Consider the following 16,728-nt stretch of genomic DNA (forward strand, 5'->3'; position numbering starts at 1 on the left):
GGTTGCTCACTTTTGGGTAAAGAGGACTTTTAGTTCTTTCTTACCAAACTGTAATATATTCGCTGGGTTCTCAATCTGAAGATCCACATCAATTTCCTTAATAAACTGTAGGAAGCTGGCTCTGTATATACTCAACCAAAGTAAGGTATAGTGTACAAAGAGTCCAGTGCAAAGGCTTAAAGAGGTAAAGGTAAATCATACCTTACTCTCTATTTGTGGTAGTGTGGGCGAGAAGTAAAGCTTTATCAGAGGGTAGTGTTAAGCATTTATGGTAGACACTCAGGCAAGAAATGTCACACACTCAAAGACTGAACTCAGACCAATTGTTTGTATTAAAGATATTTCTTTAGCTGTATTTTACTTTTAGAACCAAACAGGTAAATAGAATTGTACTTTTCAAGACAGATTGTTCATAAGCAAGCTGGATAAACAATGACTTTTCTTACAGGATTGTAAAATGTGCAAATACAGTTGTAATTACTTTTGGATTACTTTTGATTAATTTCTAGATTACTTTCCCAATTACTTTTTCTACTCAGTTTGATATGCCTAGATATCACACTGGGACATTTCCTGGATCCTGGATAAAAGGTGAGTAAAACAGCTTTTCTCACGACACAGTTTCTTAGGTTTCCATAAAAAACACCCTCAACACTTAAAAGGTGCAACCCTATGGAGAAAGATAGGGTTATCGTTTTACAGGTAAATAAATGGTCTTGAGGGTTGAGTTTCTGGGGTTAGAACAAGGGTTCCCCAGTGTCAAGGATGCACTCAAAAAGCACCTTCAGCGGCACTAGGATGACCGGGTGCAGAGTGCTGAGGCCCAATATTAGCCTATGGGGTTAGGGAGCAGTCAGTTCGTGTCGGCTTCCGAACAGGCCACAAAGCAAAGCTCCTGCGGTTAAGCTCAGGGCAAAGGGGATCGAAGTTAGCACACCAGGGGCACCCACAGCGGCACCCACACCGGCACAGGGGTGGCCGGGTGCGGGATCGACGTCAAGACCTATATTAATTTTAATGGGGAACCTCTGGTCAGAACAAACACTGCAGACTCTGCCACGAAGATCTGCTGGAGGCGACCACCAGTTGGAGAGGTAAGTTGGGATGTAGGGGGATGTGGTGACACCGTCGGTTGGCCCACTCAAGGCCCTAGGGCATCAGGTGCAGGGGTGTCTTTTAGCGTTGGGTTTTCCTTACTTGCTCCGGTTGCGGTCAGGGAGACCCTTCAGATGGAGAATGCAGGTGTCGTCGGTAGGCTTGAGGTAGGTCAGGGATCACCAGATCCCAGGGCAGGATCAGTGGGGAGACCCCCTCATGGTGTTGGGTCATAGGCATCAGGTGCAGAGTGGTGCAGACTCGCGGATTTGGCAGGAACCAGAGTCTCGTTCTTCAAGCAAGTCAGGTACTCAAGGCAGACAAAGTCTTTGTAGGGAAGGCGGGAAGGTCTTCTGGGTTCTGGGGGGCTGCTGGCTGAAGGACAAGCCGAGATTCCGCTGTAGCAGGTCGAGGTTGGGACAGGCCGGTATGGCTGGGGCCAAGGCAGTTGGTGTCCTCCTCTTCTTCCTTCAGCACTGTGAAGGCAAGGTTTGCCCCCTGTTATGCCACCCTCCAGTGGGAGGGGGGCATAAGCCCAACTCTGGTTGGATGGGTACACCATCTTTAAGATGTTGGGGACTGAGAGTTGTGCGTCACCTCGCCTCTGCCAACTGAGAGGTGGGTTTGGCAAAGGTGGGCACACCTCTCCTCCTATCTTGGTTTTCCCGCAAATTCTCCCCCCAAAGTTGGGGTCAGAACCAGTGGAGGCCAGTTTGCTGGGAGTAGCAAATCGCTGGGACAGCTCACAAAATTGGCAAGCCTTTGAAACTTCCCCTTCGTGGACCCTGCCCTTCCTGGGGGAGAAGGCTTGGCACCTGGACCCAGGATGTGCTTTGTTTCAGGACCCCGAGAGCAGGAGGCTCTCGACCCAGGAGTCCAGAAACGTGTCTGGTGGTGGCAGCTGGCGAGCAGGGGACATCGCCAAGATGCCCTCTGAGTGCATTTGGCATTAAATTCTACACTGGCATCAGTGTGGGTTTAATGTGCTGAGAAATCGGATACCAAACTTCCCAGGTTTCAGCAAAGCCATTATAGTGCTGGGGAGTTTGTAATGACAAACTCCCATACTATATACTCGTTATGGCTTTGCTGCACTTACAATGTCTAAGAATGGACTTAAAACACTGTAGGGGTACAGGGCTCATGCACCTGTACCCTCACCAGTAGTACAGTGCACCCTGCTAGAGGGGTGGCTTACATATACCATAGGCAGTGGGTTGTAGGCACTGGCCATGTCAACTCTTCACTTTGATTTGCACCAAAACATGCCGCCTGCAATGGCATTTTGTGTGTGTGTTAAGGTACAGGGCCTCTAAGAGTGGCCCAATATGTGCTGCAGTCCTTAGAGGCCTTCCCTGGCCACAGTGCCCTTGGTACCTATGGTACCTTTTACAAAGGGACTTACATGTGGCTAGAGAGTTGCCAATTGGGTGTGCAACAGTACAGATTTAGGGAAAGAACATAGGCCCTGGGCGCCTGGTTGGCAGGAACCCAGGACATACTCAGTCAAAGAGCATCAACATCAGGCAAAAAGTAGGGGGCAACTATGCAAACAGGGTCGCTTTCCTACATTAACCTATTAACATGAACCAACCAGGTGATTTTATGACAATGCTCAAGAGCAAGGCAATCAATTACTTCTCTTGAAAATGTCATGCCTAGTCTACTCCAGATATTGTACCAGTCAGTTATCGCACTCAAGTCAATTATATCCTCGCCAAAGCTTACACTCAATTCTCTTTGAGTAATTATGGTAGGCATGGTATGAAGTACAGCAAGAAGCCTAGCCCCCAAAAAAAAAAAGTTTCCTGGGTTTGTAAACTATTGCGCCACCTTACCCCCCCAGAGAACTGCTCCATAGGCGGCTGTTGGAATGTATTTAGTCCTGTAGGTTTAAAGCATTTCACGGATAGGTTTTTTGCCAGCTTTACTTGCAAACCTAAACAAGGCCTCGGTGGGTCCACTTAATGTTACTAATTCTAAGTGGGGGTTCCAGGAGCCAGAGCTTGAAAAAAGTAAACCCATATAAGAAAAAATCCTTTCCCTGACGAAATATGATTCGTTTTTGGCTCTACCTCTTCCACACACCATGGTTAAAGGTCTTGGACAGATTTAATTTAAGGTCTTTGTGCTCCATAAATGCGACAAAAACAAAATCGATCAGATTTTGTAGACTGTTCGCGGTAAGTAACTAATTTTCTTTTCCAGTGTTGGATCTTTCATAGATTCAGATGCTTAAATCAGAATAGCAAGCAGTTATTGTAGGTAAACATATTAGTAAAGAAGTAACTTTGAGGATGGTAGGTAACTGTCTAAAACATATCTGTATACATCCATATATGTATAAATAGTCCCTGTATGTAAAGACAACTATGCAGAGTACAGCACTATCATATGCATTGTGTTAAGACATATAAATAATTACCGACAATTACAGAGACTCACCCTATTAAAACATATGACGTAATACCGCCTGTCCTAGGGCTGCATCGCTTTGCTGATTCTAGGCAGTAGTACTACGTGAACGTGTGGGTGCTCTTACACGTCGTAGCACGACATATCTTCTCCAGCGGGACGCCTGCAAACAGAGCAGCTGAGGTGGACACTGCCCTTGTTAAGTACGCCTTTGCTGTGAGTGGTTTGCTTGCCAGGGTGTGGAAAAACTGAATGGTAGCAGAAATCCATCTTGCAATGGTTGCTTTGTGACTGCAGTACATTGATGAGAGTTTTCATAAGAGACCAACAGCTGATCAGTTTTACGGTGTTGTTTAGTACGATGCAGATAGAATTTTAGACATCGCTTAGTGTCCAAGGTGTAGAGAGACCTTTCTGCTGGAGATGGTGTATTTTTGGAAAAAGATACGAAGTACGATAGGTTAATTGAGATGAAATTGCGATGGGACCTTGGGGATGAATTTGTTTGTTTTGTTTTAAGAAGCACATAATCCTTAGTGAGACGCAAGAATGGTTCCAGCGTGGTGAAAGCCAGAATCTTGCTGACTCTTCTAGTCAAAGTGAGAGCCAACAGTAAAGCGAATTTCGATTTAAGAAATTTCAGGTCTGCTTTGTGAATGAGTTCCAATGGAGGCTTCATAAGTTGAGAGAGAACCACATTGAGATGCCTTTCTGGGGGAGGAGCTCGTACTGGAGGAAAAGCTCTGAACAACCCCTTCACGAATTGTTTGACTATTCTTGTGGAACAGAGAGAGAATGTGCAGAACCTCTGTACATTGAAATTGCTACAAGGTGAACCTTTACAGACGAATGTACCAATCCTGATCTAGCTAGCAACAGGTGGGGTATGGCAAAATCTGCTCAGGTGACACTTCCAATGGATGAAGGCTAGATTGTTGACACCATGAACAGAATTGCTTCCATTTTAGCTGGGTCGTGTTGTTTGTAGCAACAGCTCTTGCTTTGGATAGAATCTCTCTACACTCAAGTCTTGGAACTCATAGAATTCAGGAGCCATGCATGCAATTTATAGAGAGGCTGTTTGCAGGAGTAGGATCTGGCCCTTTTTCCTCGTTAACAGTGTTTTGAGTTGTCGGTAGGCAAATGGGATTGGACTCAGACAGCAGATGGAGCTACGTAAAACAATGCTGTCTGGGTCATTTGGGAGCGATTAGACTGAGGCAAGAGTGCTATATTTTCATTTTGATGAGAATCCTCGGTAGGAGAGGGAAGTGTGAAAAGCATATGCATAAATCACAGACCATCTCATCAAAAGGTTATTACCCCAAGTCCCTGTGAGCGGGTAAAGACTGGCGTAGAACTGGCATTTGGGGTTTTTCTCTGTTGCGAAGAGATCCAATGCTGGTTTGCTCCACAGCGATAATATTTTGTCCAGCTTCGACTGATCCAGTTCTTACTACTGGCAACTGTCTTTGGCTGTGCTGAGTGTGTCCGTTAAGGTGTTGTTTACTCCGGACACATGCCCAGCCTTCGGGGATATGGATTGTGAGCCAGCCCCAAAGCTCCTGGGCTCACTGACAGCGCTAATAACCTTGTACCCCCTTGCTTGTTGTCCATACCTACCAGCACCGAAACACTTGCTATTCGTGGAAGAAAAACTTGTAGGGTGAGAGATATCGCTTTCAGTTCCAAGAGGTTGATATGCCTTTCCCTGGATTTGCAGGTCCTGCAAGTGGACGGCCCTGCCGTCTGAAGAGGCATCAGTGTTGATGATGAAGTCGGGTACTAAAGTCAAGAATGTAAGGTCTTTTAAAAGATGATATATTTGAGACAACCGTGCAGATATTTCCACAATCTTTAGGGTGATATTTATCAAGTCTTCGAACGACCCTTCCAAATGGAACCATTGTGCTTGCAGCTCCTCTTGGAATGGCCTCATCATCAGCCGTGCCAGTGGGACCAGGTTGATTGCAGAAGAGATCATGCCCAGTAGTGACTTGTACAGCCTCACTGAAATGGACTTCCTTTTGGAAATCTTTAGAGCGAAGTCTGTTAACCTTCTCTGTCTGTCATGAGAGAGGAAGGCTTTGTTTTGTTTTGTATCCAGGTTTGTTCCTAGAAACATTGTTTGACTTGGGACAGTTGAGGATTTTGCATAATTCACAGTGAGGCCTAGTCTGTAAAACAATGAGAGGCAAGCTTAGGAAGCTTGCTGTGGGTTTGATGCTTTGAGCAGCCAGTCGTCTATGTAGGGGTATACCTGATCACCTTGCTTTCTGAGGGTGGCTGCTTCTGGGCCGAGACATTTGGTGATTATGCGATGAGCTGACTTGAGGTCAAATCGGAGGACTCGGAACTGGTAGTGGGTACCAGCTACAGGGAAGCAGAGATATTTGTGGTGTTTGGGATCTATGGGAATGTGGAAATACGCATCTTGTAGGTCCAGAGAGGTCATGTAGTCTCTGCTGTTCAGCAGATACAGGATGTCGGAGAGAGTAATCACGCATAAGGATCGTTTAAGCAACATTTGTTTAGCTTCCCGAAGTTTAGAGCAGATCTCCATTCCCCGGTTTTCTTTTCTAAAAGGAAAAAACAGGAGTAGGAACTCATGCATTTCTGGGAAAAAGGGACCCTTTCCATTGTACCCTTGGCCAGCATTATGAGGGCTTCTTTATTCAATAAGCGAAGACCAGGAGGGTGCGCTCACCTTAGAGGATTGTTTGGTGGTCTCTGTACAAACTCCAGGGAATGTCCATAGTTGCAAACACAAGGCGATAATAGACAGAGCCCTGAAACCTTTCACCCCCAGTCATAGATCTGTACTTAAAACATAATTTTCTAAAATCATTGGTGATTCTTAATGCAATTACGTCACCGCACTTCAATGCACACTTACCACGAGGAATTCAATCTCAGACAGCAATTTTACATTGTTCGCACTGCTTAGCTGGATGAGGTGGTTGCTCTCAGAGATGTGGTCCATTTGCTCTTTCACACTCTGTAACATCTCCTCATAACTACTCAGCTTCCCTTCAATTTGGTCTACCTCCTTCAAGGCCTCATCCAGCAGCTGCATGAGGATGTTCACTTGCTTCTCAGAAGCCATAATTGACTGGATATTTGCCTGCAAGTAAATACTTAGTGTTAAAAAATAAGATTCTATTCAATTAATCAAATCATATCATTTATATATTTGATCTAAGGCATACTAGCTCCCGCCCCCACCCTCTCCTCCCCCTTCGGTAGCATCTTAGAAAAAGTCAGGCTTCAACTCCTTCCTAAACAGGTCTCAGATTGTCAGAGGGCTGGGTTACAAAGAGAACTGGACTAATTGGCAAAGGTCTTTCCATGATCTTTTGTCTTTTGCATTTTACATTGCTTTCAATATACTTTACACCTAGATCTTAATGCCCTCTTCAGATGACCTGCCTAAAGTTGGTTTTTCAGGTACCCTGGTGCCAAGCTGTATAGTTATTTATGTACTGAGATTAAGGTCTTACATTTTATTCTAACATGCATAGTAAACAGTGTATTCCTCATAATATAAATATTTTGTGATTTCGTTTTAGAAGATTTGTAACGATCACCACTACAGCGCATTAACGTTCCTGTAACACTAGCTTTTAACAGGCTAACTGCCTCTTCAAGAAAGGATGTACCAAACTTTGTCCATGCAGCCGAATACCCGATTTATTGGATATATTAAGTAATAAATAGACAGCTGCTCAACTTTATTGGTTTGTTTCCATTTCTTTATGCTCCTTCTGCCATGCAAGATGCTGTATGCAGAAAATTATTAAAAATAGTTCTCAAACAAAAAAACATTGGCTATTGGCACTTTGGGGTGTAGGGCACAGCAATAATGAAGTGTTGCTCCTAGTATTGTACAACATTTTTCTTCCAGAAGAGAATGTATTCTCCATAAGTTTCATATTGATAAATGGTTGGCCCAATGATTGTATTTACTTGCTTGGCAATATAAAGTTAATGGTCAAATATGACTCCTAAGACCTTTACTGTGTTCTTTGGTGGTGTTTCTGGGCAATCAACCTTGAAACCAGGCTGCTTTCCTTGCCTCTTCTTGCAGTGTAAGTAGGAAGTTATGCAGTGGATGCACATGTATATCAACAAGTACTGGCTGCAGAGATGAGCCCTACAGCACTCCATATTTACCAGTCCTGATGATAACATCCTTTTGAGTTTGAAATTACTTGTAAAGCGCACGTCTACCAGCGGTTTCTTGGCGCTATAGTTAACAAAGTCCTGGGCTAGAAGAGAAGGGTAGCTGCTAGCGAATTATTCAAAAGACTTCATGAACAGGAAGGTCTTGAGGTGTTTACGGAATTGCGGGTACAAAGTAATAGAGCGAAGTTCAAGGGGAAGGGAATTCCAAAGGGTCGGAGCAAGGGAGGCAAATTTTGAACCTCCCCATTTCTTTCTCCGATAGCGTGGGACGTGGAGGAGGGACTGGGAGGACGAACGTAGTTCCCTGGTGGGAACATATGGAATGATCTCGGAAGAGATGAACGCCGGTGTCAGGCCAAGTCGGGCCAAGAAGGTGATGGAGGCGAGCTTAAATTGGACCCTCGCTCGCACCGGGAGCCAATGTAAAGATTTCAGAAGAGGGGTGGAGTGGTGGAATTTAGGGAGTTTGAAGGCCAGGCGGGCCGCCTGGTTTTGTATCTGCTGTAGGCGTCGCAGGCTATATGCGGGGATACCAGCATACAGGGCGTTGCCATAATCCAGGCGGGACACCACCATGGCCAGGATGATGAGCTTAAGGGCAGGGAAAGTGAAGAAACGGGACACCCTACGTATAGTACGCAGTGAAAGGAAAGAAGAAGATACCACAGAGCTAACCTGGGAGTGAAGGGTAAGTTGAGAATTGATTTTTATACCTAGTGTTTTGACAGAGGAAGAGGGTACAGGAGAGGGGCCAAGGGAGGGGGGCCAGAAAAGAGGAGACCAGGGGCTGGATGAACCACCCGTCAACACCAGCTCGGTCTTGTCGGGATTGAGTTTGAGGTGATTGTGGTTCATCCAGTCCCTGATATGAAGCATGACCGATTGAAAGTTTTGAACAGAAGAGGGGGAAGAAGATAGATTGAAAACAAGCTGGAGGTCATCCGCATAATTAAATACGGCGACCTCCATCTGTTGAAGGGAAAAAATAAGAGGGACGACATACAGATTGAACAAAAGGGGGGAAAGGGAAGAGCCCTGGGGGACCCCGCACTGAACTTTCCGGAGGTCCGCTGTGAAGTCACCCAGGCGGACAGCCTGGGAGCGGTCCCTCAGGAAGGAGGAGAGCCAGACCAGGGCAGTCCCCCCGATCCCCGCCGCCCTGACACGGGAAAGCAAGATGGTGTGGTCCACCGTATCAAAGGCGGCTGAGAGATCGAGGAGCACTAGGGCCTGGCGCTGATTAGTATCCATACCCTCCCTGAGGTTGTCCAGGACCGAGATGACAACGGACTCCGTGGAGTGTGCGGGGCGGAAGCCAGCCTGGCGAGGGGCAAGAGCTCCATGCATCTCCACAAAGGAGCTCAGAGCGCAGGTGACATGGCGCTCGAGCACCTTAGCCAAAAATGGCAGGAGGGAGATGGGGCGGAAATTGGCAGGGACAGAAGGGTCTGCCCCAGGTTTTTTCAGAATAGGCACAATAACCGCGGACTTCAAGGGGTTTGGAACTACACCTTGAGCAAGAGAGCTGTTGAGGAGATGAAGGGGGGGGTCTGGGCAGGTAACAAAGATATGGCGAAGAATGTGAGCAGGACAAGGGTCAAGCGGAGAACCAGATTTGACCAGGGGAACTAGGGAGATCAGAGATTCCCTAGTGATGGAGGGAACGGTGATGAGTTCACCCTTGGGAGGGGGACATTGGGGGTCAACAAAGGAGGGGGAGGGGGGAGGGATGTTGGCCTTAATGGTAACGATTTTATGAATAAAATAGTTATTGAGGGAGTGACAGAGTTCTTCGGACGGGGCAGGCTTAAGAGTGGTTCTGTCCGAGAATGCCAGATTGTGGATGATCGTGAATATCTCCTTAGACTGGTTTTCCGCGGCTAAAATTTTGGAGGAAAAATAAGATGTTTTAGCCTCCAAGATGTCTTTTTTATACTGGGTAAAGATGGTGGTATACTCCAGTTTTAGAGAGGAGCAATAGTTTCTCCTCCATGCCCGCTCCGCCCGGCGTACTTTTAGTTTGGTGGCCTTAAGCTCTTCATTAAACCACCGATTGGCGTCCTTCTCACGCTTGGAGGAGATGCGCTTGAGCGGGGCGACGGAATTGCGGCCGAAGGAGAGCCACTGGTCTATGGCCTTAACCTGAGAAGGAGTGGAAAGGCTCTGCAAGGAAGGGAGGGAGGAGGTAAGAAGGGAGGAGAGATTTTCCAGATTGACTCGGCCCCATGATCGAACCCAGGTGTTTTTAGGGCGGGGGGGCTTAGCTGGGGGGTGGATAGGAAGGGAAAAAGAAATCAAGTGGTGGTCAGACCAGGAGCAAGGCGAGATGGAGAGAGATTCCACAAGGCAGTTCAGGGACCAGATCTGGTCAAGCGTATGACCCTTTATGTGGGTGGGGGAGTGAACATAGGATGTGAAGTTGAGGGATTGGAGGGTATCGGAAAATTCCTTGGAGGAAGGACATTCAGCAGGGTCAGAGGGCCAGAAATTAAAGTCGCCAAGAAGCAAAATAGAGGAATTATTGACTGTGATTGTGGCCAAAACATCCAAGAAGTCAGGGAGAAACTGTAAAGGGGTTAGAGGGGGACGATAAATTAGAAAACAGGTAAGAGGGGGGGAGGTGGAAGTAGTGCGGATCGCCAGATATTCGGTGGTCGCGATATCCGGCAGAGATAGAGTTTGAAAGAGGAGATCGGCACGTGCGATGACCGCAACGCCACCCCCTGCTCTGCTAGTGGGGCGGTCAGCCCTAAGGGCATAGTAAGTGGCTGGTAAGGTGGATAATAGGGCGGGGAGGGAGTCATCGCAGAACCAGGTCTCCGTTAGAAAAAGAAGATCCGGAGCATGAAGATCCAACAGAACCGAAAGTTCATGCGCATGGGCGACAGCAGACCGGGTGTTGAGATAAAACACCGAGAGGGCTTTAGGAGTTGCAGGGGGAATAAGGCTACAAGGCGAGAGAGAAGGGCCGACTGTAGGAAGGGGGATGTGAGGGGGAGCAGCGGGGGCGAGACCAAGGGAGGAAATGCGAGAACAAGTAAAGACTGTGACAGGCCAGGGTCCCTGGAGACTGCGTAGTTGGTCCGGGGTGTAGGTGAAGAACGGGGCACAGTGGCGTGCCCCTCGCCCCGGCCCGTCGCGGACGGGCGCAGACGGGCTTAACTTAGGTGCAACTTCGGCGTGCCTTCGTCGCGCCCGCTGCGCTCGTCCGCTGCGCTGCGGAGGGTAGGTGGCCCTGTTATGAGGACACATGGGGGGAAAAGATCAATGGGCGTGGCAAGGGGAAGAAGAGCCAACCAACAGCGACGCGGCGCACGGACCCGGCCGAGATGGAAGACCAGCCCGTCCCACACCGAGAACCAGGTGAGGAGGGGGCGGTCAGCAGCGGCGGTCTGGGGCGTGTGCAGGGGCAGGGCACCAAGGAAGGATCCGAGGGCGCTGAGGCGAGAGCGCGAGGAGTGCAAGTGCGGTGATAGAAATGTTAAAAGCCGTAAAGTCTCGTAAAAGGATGTCGCTCCCGGAGGCGCTTCGGGAGATAGGTGGCTGGAAACAGGAGTGAACGCACTCTCTGGCGTCTGCCTAAAGTACTTGCCAGAGGGGGGAGGAGCCAACCAACAGCGACGCGGCGCCCGGACCCGGCCGAGATGGAAGACCAGCCCGTCCCACACCGAGAACCAGGTGAGGAGGGGGCGGTCAGCAGCGGCGGTCTGGGGCGTGTGCAGGGCAGGGCACCAAGGAAGGATCCGAGAGCGCTGAGGCGAGAGCACGAGGAGTGCAAGTGCGGTGATAGAAATGTTAAAAGCAGCAAAGTCTCGTAAAAGGATGTCGCTCCCGGAGGCGCTTCGGGAGATAGGTGGCTGGAAACAGGAGTGAACGCACTCTCTGGCGTCTGCCTAAAGTACTTGCCAGAGGGGGGAGGAGCCAACCAACAGCGACGCGGCGCCCGGACCCGGCCGAGATGGAAGACCAGCCCGTCCCACACCGAGAACCAGGTGAGGAGGGGGCGGTCAGCAGCGGCGGTCTGGGGCGTGTGCAGGGGCAGGGCACCAAGGAAGGATCCGAGAGCGCTGAGGCGAGAGCGCGAGGAGTGCAAGTGCGGTGATAGAAATGTTAAAAGCAGCAAAGTCTCGTAAAAGGATGTCGCTCCCGGAGGCGCTTCGGGAGATAGGTGGCTGGAAACAGGAGTGAACGCACTCTCTGGCGTCTGCCTAAAGTACTTGCCAGAGGGGGGAGGAGCCAACCAACAGCGACGCGGCGCCCGGACCCGGCCGAGATGGAAGACCAGCCCGTCCCACACCGAGAACCAGGTGAGGAGGGGGCGGTCAGCAGCGGCGGTCTGGGGCGTGTGCAGGGCAGGGCACCAAGGAAGGATCCGAGAGCGCTGAGGCGAGAGCACGAGGAGTGCAAGTGCGGTGATAGAAATGTTAAAAGCAGCAAAGTCTCGTAAAAGGATGTCGCTCCCGGAGGCGCTTCGGGAGATAGGTGGCTGGAAACAGGAGTGAACGCACTCTCTGGCGTCTGCCTAAAGTACTTGCCAGAGGGGGGAGGAGCCAACCAACAGCGACGCGGCGCCCGGACCCGGCCGAGATGGAAGACCAGCCCGTCCCACACCGAGAACCAGGTGAGGAGGGGGCGGTCAGCAGCGGCGGTCTGGGGCGTGTGCAGGGGCAGGGCACCAAGGAAGGATCCGAGAGCGCTGAGGCGAGAGCGCGAGGAGTGCAAGTGCGGTGATAGAAATGTTAAAAGCAGCAAAGTCTCGTAAAAGGATGTCGCTCCCGGAGGCGCTTCGGGAGATAGGTGGCTGGAAACAGGAGTGAACGCACTCTCTGGCGTCTGCCTAAAGTACTTGCCAGAGGGGGGAGGAGCCAACCAACAGCGACGCGGCGCCCGGACCCGGCCGAGATGGAAGACCAGCCCGTCCCACACCGAGAACCAGGTGAGGAGGGGGCGGTCAGCAGCAGCGGTCTGAGGCGTGTGCAGGGGCGGGGCACCAAGGAAGGATCCGAGAGCGCTGAGGCGAGAGCGCGAGGAGTGCAAGTGCGGTGATAGAAATGTTAAAAGCAGCAAAGGACCACCAGGTCTTTTACCCAGATGTCAGGCACAGGGCGGCAGGATTCACAACCAAGACCAGTAGCAAATGAACTGAAGGACTCTTCAAAATGAAAAGAACTGAGAGATTAAACACAAGTAAGGAATCTGCTCCTCACTTGATCCGGTACGCAGAGAGCAGACCAAAAACAACATGAGTTCCAAATGGAAGTTTAGCGTCTACCATGCGCTGTTTATAATGTTCCGTAACAAGATATAGTCTTTACTTCTTTTTCCTGGGCGATGTTCTGTTATGCGCTGATAGTTTTTTAAGAAATAAAAAAGAAACAAAAACGGTTTGTAAGGACCGTGTTTCTTGTCCTCAACTCCGAGTATAAATGCGAGGTGAAGATACAGGGGCAATGTTAGTGATGCAATAACGTGTTGCAACAACACGAGTTGATTTACCCTGCATTAACGCTTCACAAAGTTTGAGTCAATAAAGTTTTCCACAGCGCTTACCAGGGCAGGCAGTCAGAGGCAGGTCGCTGAGATCCTTTCCAGCGCCGACGAACAAGACAGGATACAATGTAGCGAGGATTGTTTCAAACGCGCTTCCCCGCGCGCTTCCTCGCGCTGACAAACAAGACAGCTGCCCCCAGTACTCACACAATATCACTCATTCTTTGAATCATAATTGGGGTGTCCAGGTTGCAGAAGGCTGCTAATCTGTCCAGCATCACCATCAAAGCGTTCTGCAGTGCTTTCTCTTTATCACTATTCATTAAGAAATCCTAAACATTTATTACATTCAATGTGAGTTTGCATATGTAGAGTAATGGCATTCTCAAGAATCATTAATAAAAAAGGGAAACTAGTAATACATGGGAAAGTCACAAGTTTAGGACAACCGCAATGGAGTGCAGGTCATATACAGACAAAGTTAGTCCAGCTGAAGAGTTACCTTCTGAGTCTTTTACAAGAGTTCCGTTTGCAGTGGAGGAGGCCGCAAGGAGCAGGATGGGTGTTGCAAGCTATCATCAAGTAAAGAGCTGGTTGGTGTTGTGGGCGGTCAGTGCTGAAGCTTCACAGTCACCACAGGCGGTCATTGCTGTAGCGTGAAGTGTGTCTCTTACGTTGTCAGCAATCACTGGCAGTTGCTATAGAGTGAAGAGCAGGTTTCACCGAAGCTTGCATTGGGGGCCGTCGGAGGTGGAGAGTCTTGGTGCAAACTGGCCCGTTTGCGGTCACGAGGAACCCAAACTTTATGATTATCATCTTTTCTTGCAGAAGAGTAGACTCGGATGCCAGCCAAGGGTCCAGGAACTAACAAGGCACCTCCTGGGGATCAGGTACTTACTCCAGCAGAGGCCAGCGGGCTCAGGCAGGTCCAGGCAAGTACAATTACAGCAGGTCAGCTGGGTGTAGAGTTTTCCCCAGCCTGCATTGAACGGAGTACTACATGTCTTTGTCTGCTTGCAAGCTCAACATTCTAAACCAGCCTTCATTGCATTCTGCTCTAACACTTACGTCACAGTTCTACGGAGTCCATCAGGAGTCAAAAGGGTTCCTCCATTTTTAACTTGCAAGACACTACACTGGGCAGCTGCAGGAAGGCCTCTGAAGCTGGTTATGTCCCTGTAGGTCACATAGAAGGTCAGCTATCTGACCCTTGGAGTCACTCTGGGTTAGCATGGGATGAAGGCAAGCAGGCCCAATCTTACTTCCCAGACAGCAAGGCAGTCCTTCTTCTGTAACTTCCACAGGCCCAGGATTGGTCTGAAGATCGGCTACAGAGGTCCAATATTTATCACTGGTACTAGCCTTTGTGTGTGAAGTGGTTGTGCTCTCCCTGCCCTACCCCCACATCTGGTTCTAGAAAGTTCTTACCCTTCCCCTGTCCAGGCACCAAACTGGCTGCGGTGACAAAAGACAAGGCAGGCCTGGTGTCAGATTCTTTTGCATGTGCAGGATGAAAAACCCCTGGAAATGCAAGTGGGGCTGAGTACAGCACATCCCAGTCATTCTACCAGGATGGCCCTTCCTCTTTAAAACTATCCCTTCATGTTACTGTCTAGAAGCAATACACAAACCCTAAGAGCAGAGAAATTCACAGTCATGTGGCCCAAGACACTGGCAGGAGGCGTATATGGTTAGGACAAGAAAATGCCATCTTTCTAAAAGTGCAAAAACAACAATTGATGGACAGAATGCAGAACAATGTCATACATTCACCCCAGTACAGAGATCTGGGCCTAAATCCATCGTTTTTTTGCTCACCATGCCGTTCCAGTTTGAACCAAGCCATATGCAAATCAGTCTTGACCCTGTGCCTCATGGGAACAGTCCAGCCCAAACTGCCAAGCCAGGTCCTCCCTGGACTGGAAACAAGCATCCTAGGACCGGTTTCGGGGTTTCACCCCTCTTCAACCAGGATAGCTTGATTCCAGGGGCATGGAGAGCATGGCATTTTCAGAATTGTGACCTAAAATCAGACTTGACCATTAAAGGGGATTTTAAATTATACTTAATTTGAGTGTAACAGCATATCTGTTCCCAATCCAATGTTATCACTAATTAAACACACCACTGCCTACTCTCAGAAAATGAAACTTAAACGTTTAATTTTTTTCTTCTTAAACGCATTCTGCTTTCCTGTAAGCAAAACGGACTGTATTAAAAAAAAAAAAAAAGCTTGCTTTATTTAAAAGCACTCACATACATGATGGTCTGCTGACTCCAGCAGGCCACCATCCCCTTGAAGGCAGCGAATTGCAGTAGGTCACAAATTGCAACCTACCTCACGAATTTTAATAAAACTCAATGAGTTTTATACATTAGGAATAGTTATTTCCTAATTGCAATTCACAAATATTCGCAATTAGGAAATCGCTATTCCTAATCTTCGTACATCTAGCCCTAAATTCAGACGTGTTGCAAAAGATTCGAGTCCCCGCTGTTTGATTTGCCAGAGAAATAATCAAGCTAAGACTGCTGTCCTTGTGAATCATGTTGGCAAAACAGTTGGCCCATTTAAAAGACTCAAGGGAAATTTCATGGAGATGCCAGTTTGCAATGACCCTAAATATATTCTCGCGATTGTCTGCTTGATCTCTAAATGGGTTGAGGCCTACCCCACCTAGAGATTGGACAGCCTGAGAGTTGCCAAACTCTTGTTAATAGAATAAATACCCCAATTCGGCATGCTGACATTTTTGAGACCGATCATAGCTCCCATTTTAAAACTGAGATTTTAAAATTGATTTGTATGGCTCTCCACATTGATCGAAGGTTCTATTGTAGTTGCCTCAATCTTCTGGAGTAGTTGAGAAAACAAACTGAACCATCAAAAACAATCAGGGCAAAGTATGTGCATCTACCACACGAAAGCAGCCCTATGTCCGTCCTCTTGCCCTAAGGAGTATCAGAAGTTTCCAAGACAAAAAGACTGGTCGTTCACCCCATGACATGCCAACGGGCAGAATAATGAGATTGGCTTATACTTGTTTCAATAACTGATAACATCGTTATACATTACTACAAAGGTCTGGCTTATGTAGTGAAATCTGTTTACCCACAGGTAAACTTGGCAACAGAACAGACCAAAGAAGTCCAATATAACTCGTTGAATCCTGGTGACAGGGTGGTCTTTAAGAAGCATGTCCGCAGGTGTGTGGCTTGGACAGCCATGAGGATGAATGCAAGTTGGAGGAGCTCCGCATCACCTCATATTTTATACTGTTTCCTATGCATCGGAGGGCGGCCGCCCTGATTTTCACATTGCTATCGTGAACTGTTGGTGTTTCCTATTATTGGCCCAGCCATGCACAGGGGCCTTCGGCGATGACATCTGGCTGTCTCCGGCTCTTGCACTGCCTGCGGGGCCACACAGAGGTTGGGCCACGTGGCAGGTCCTGACCGGGTTACCCAGACGAACGCGAGGGCAGACGGTGCATTACTGCCCCCGTCAGTGAACTTGGTCGGGGGAGGCTTGGAGCTTTGACT

General features: G+C 48.6%; 1 protein-coding gene across 14 annotated transcripts in view; it reads right to left on the reverse strand.

Moving 5' to 3' along the window:
* EXOC1 (exocyst complex component 1) overlaps positions 1-16,728 on the reverse strand; it is a 330,473-nt gene that overhangs the window by 150,727 nt on the left and 163,018 nt on the right. For all 14 annotated transcript variants that reach the window (XM_085642066.1, XM_085642062.1, XM_085642061.1 and 11 more), the window contains one exon: positions 6,407-6,634. In XM_085642066.1, the coding sequence (XP_085498192.1) occupies positions 6,407-6,634 (228 nt within the window). The remainder of the gene's footprint in view (positions 1-6,406; positions 6,635-16,728) is intronic.

The sequence above is a fragment of the Triturus cristatus genome, chromosome 2_2 (genome assembly GCF_964204655.1).
Source record: "Triturus cristatus chromosome 2_2, aTriCri1.1, whole genome shotgun sequence".
Taxonomy (NCBI): domain Eukaryota; kingdom Metazoa; phylum Chordata; class Amphibia; order Caudata; family Salamandridae; genus Triturus; species Triturus cristatus.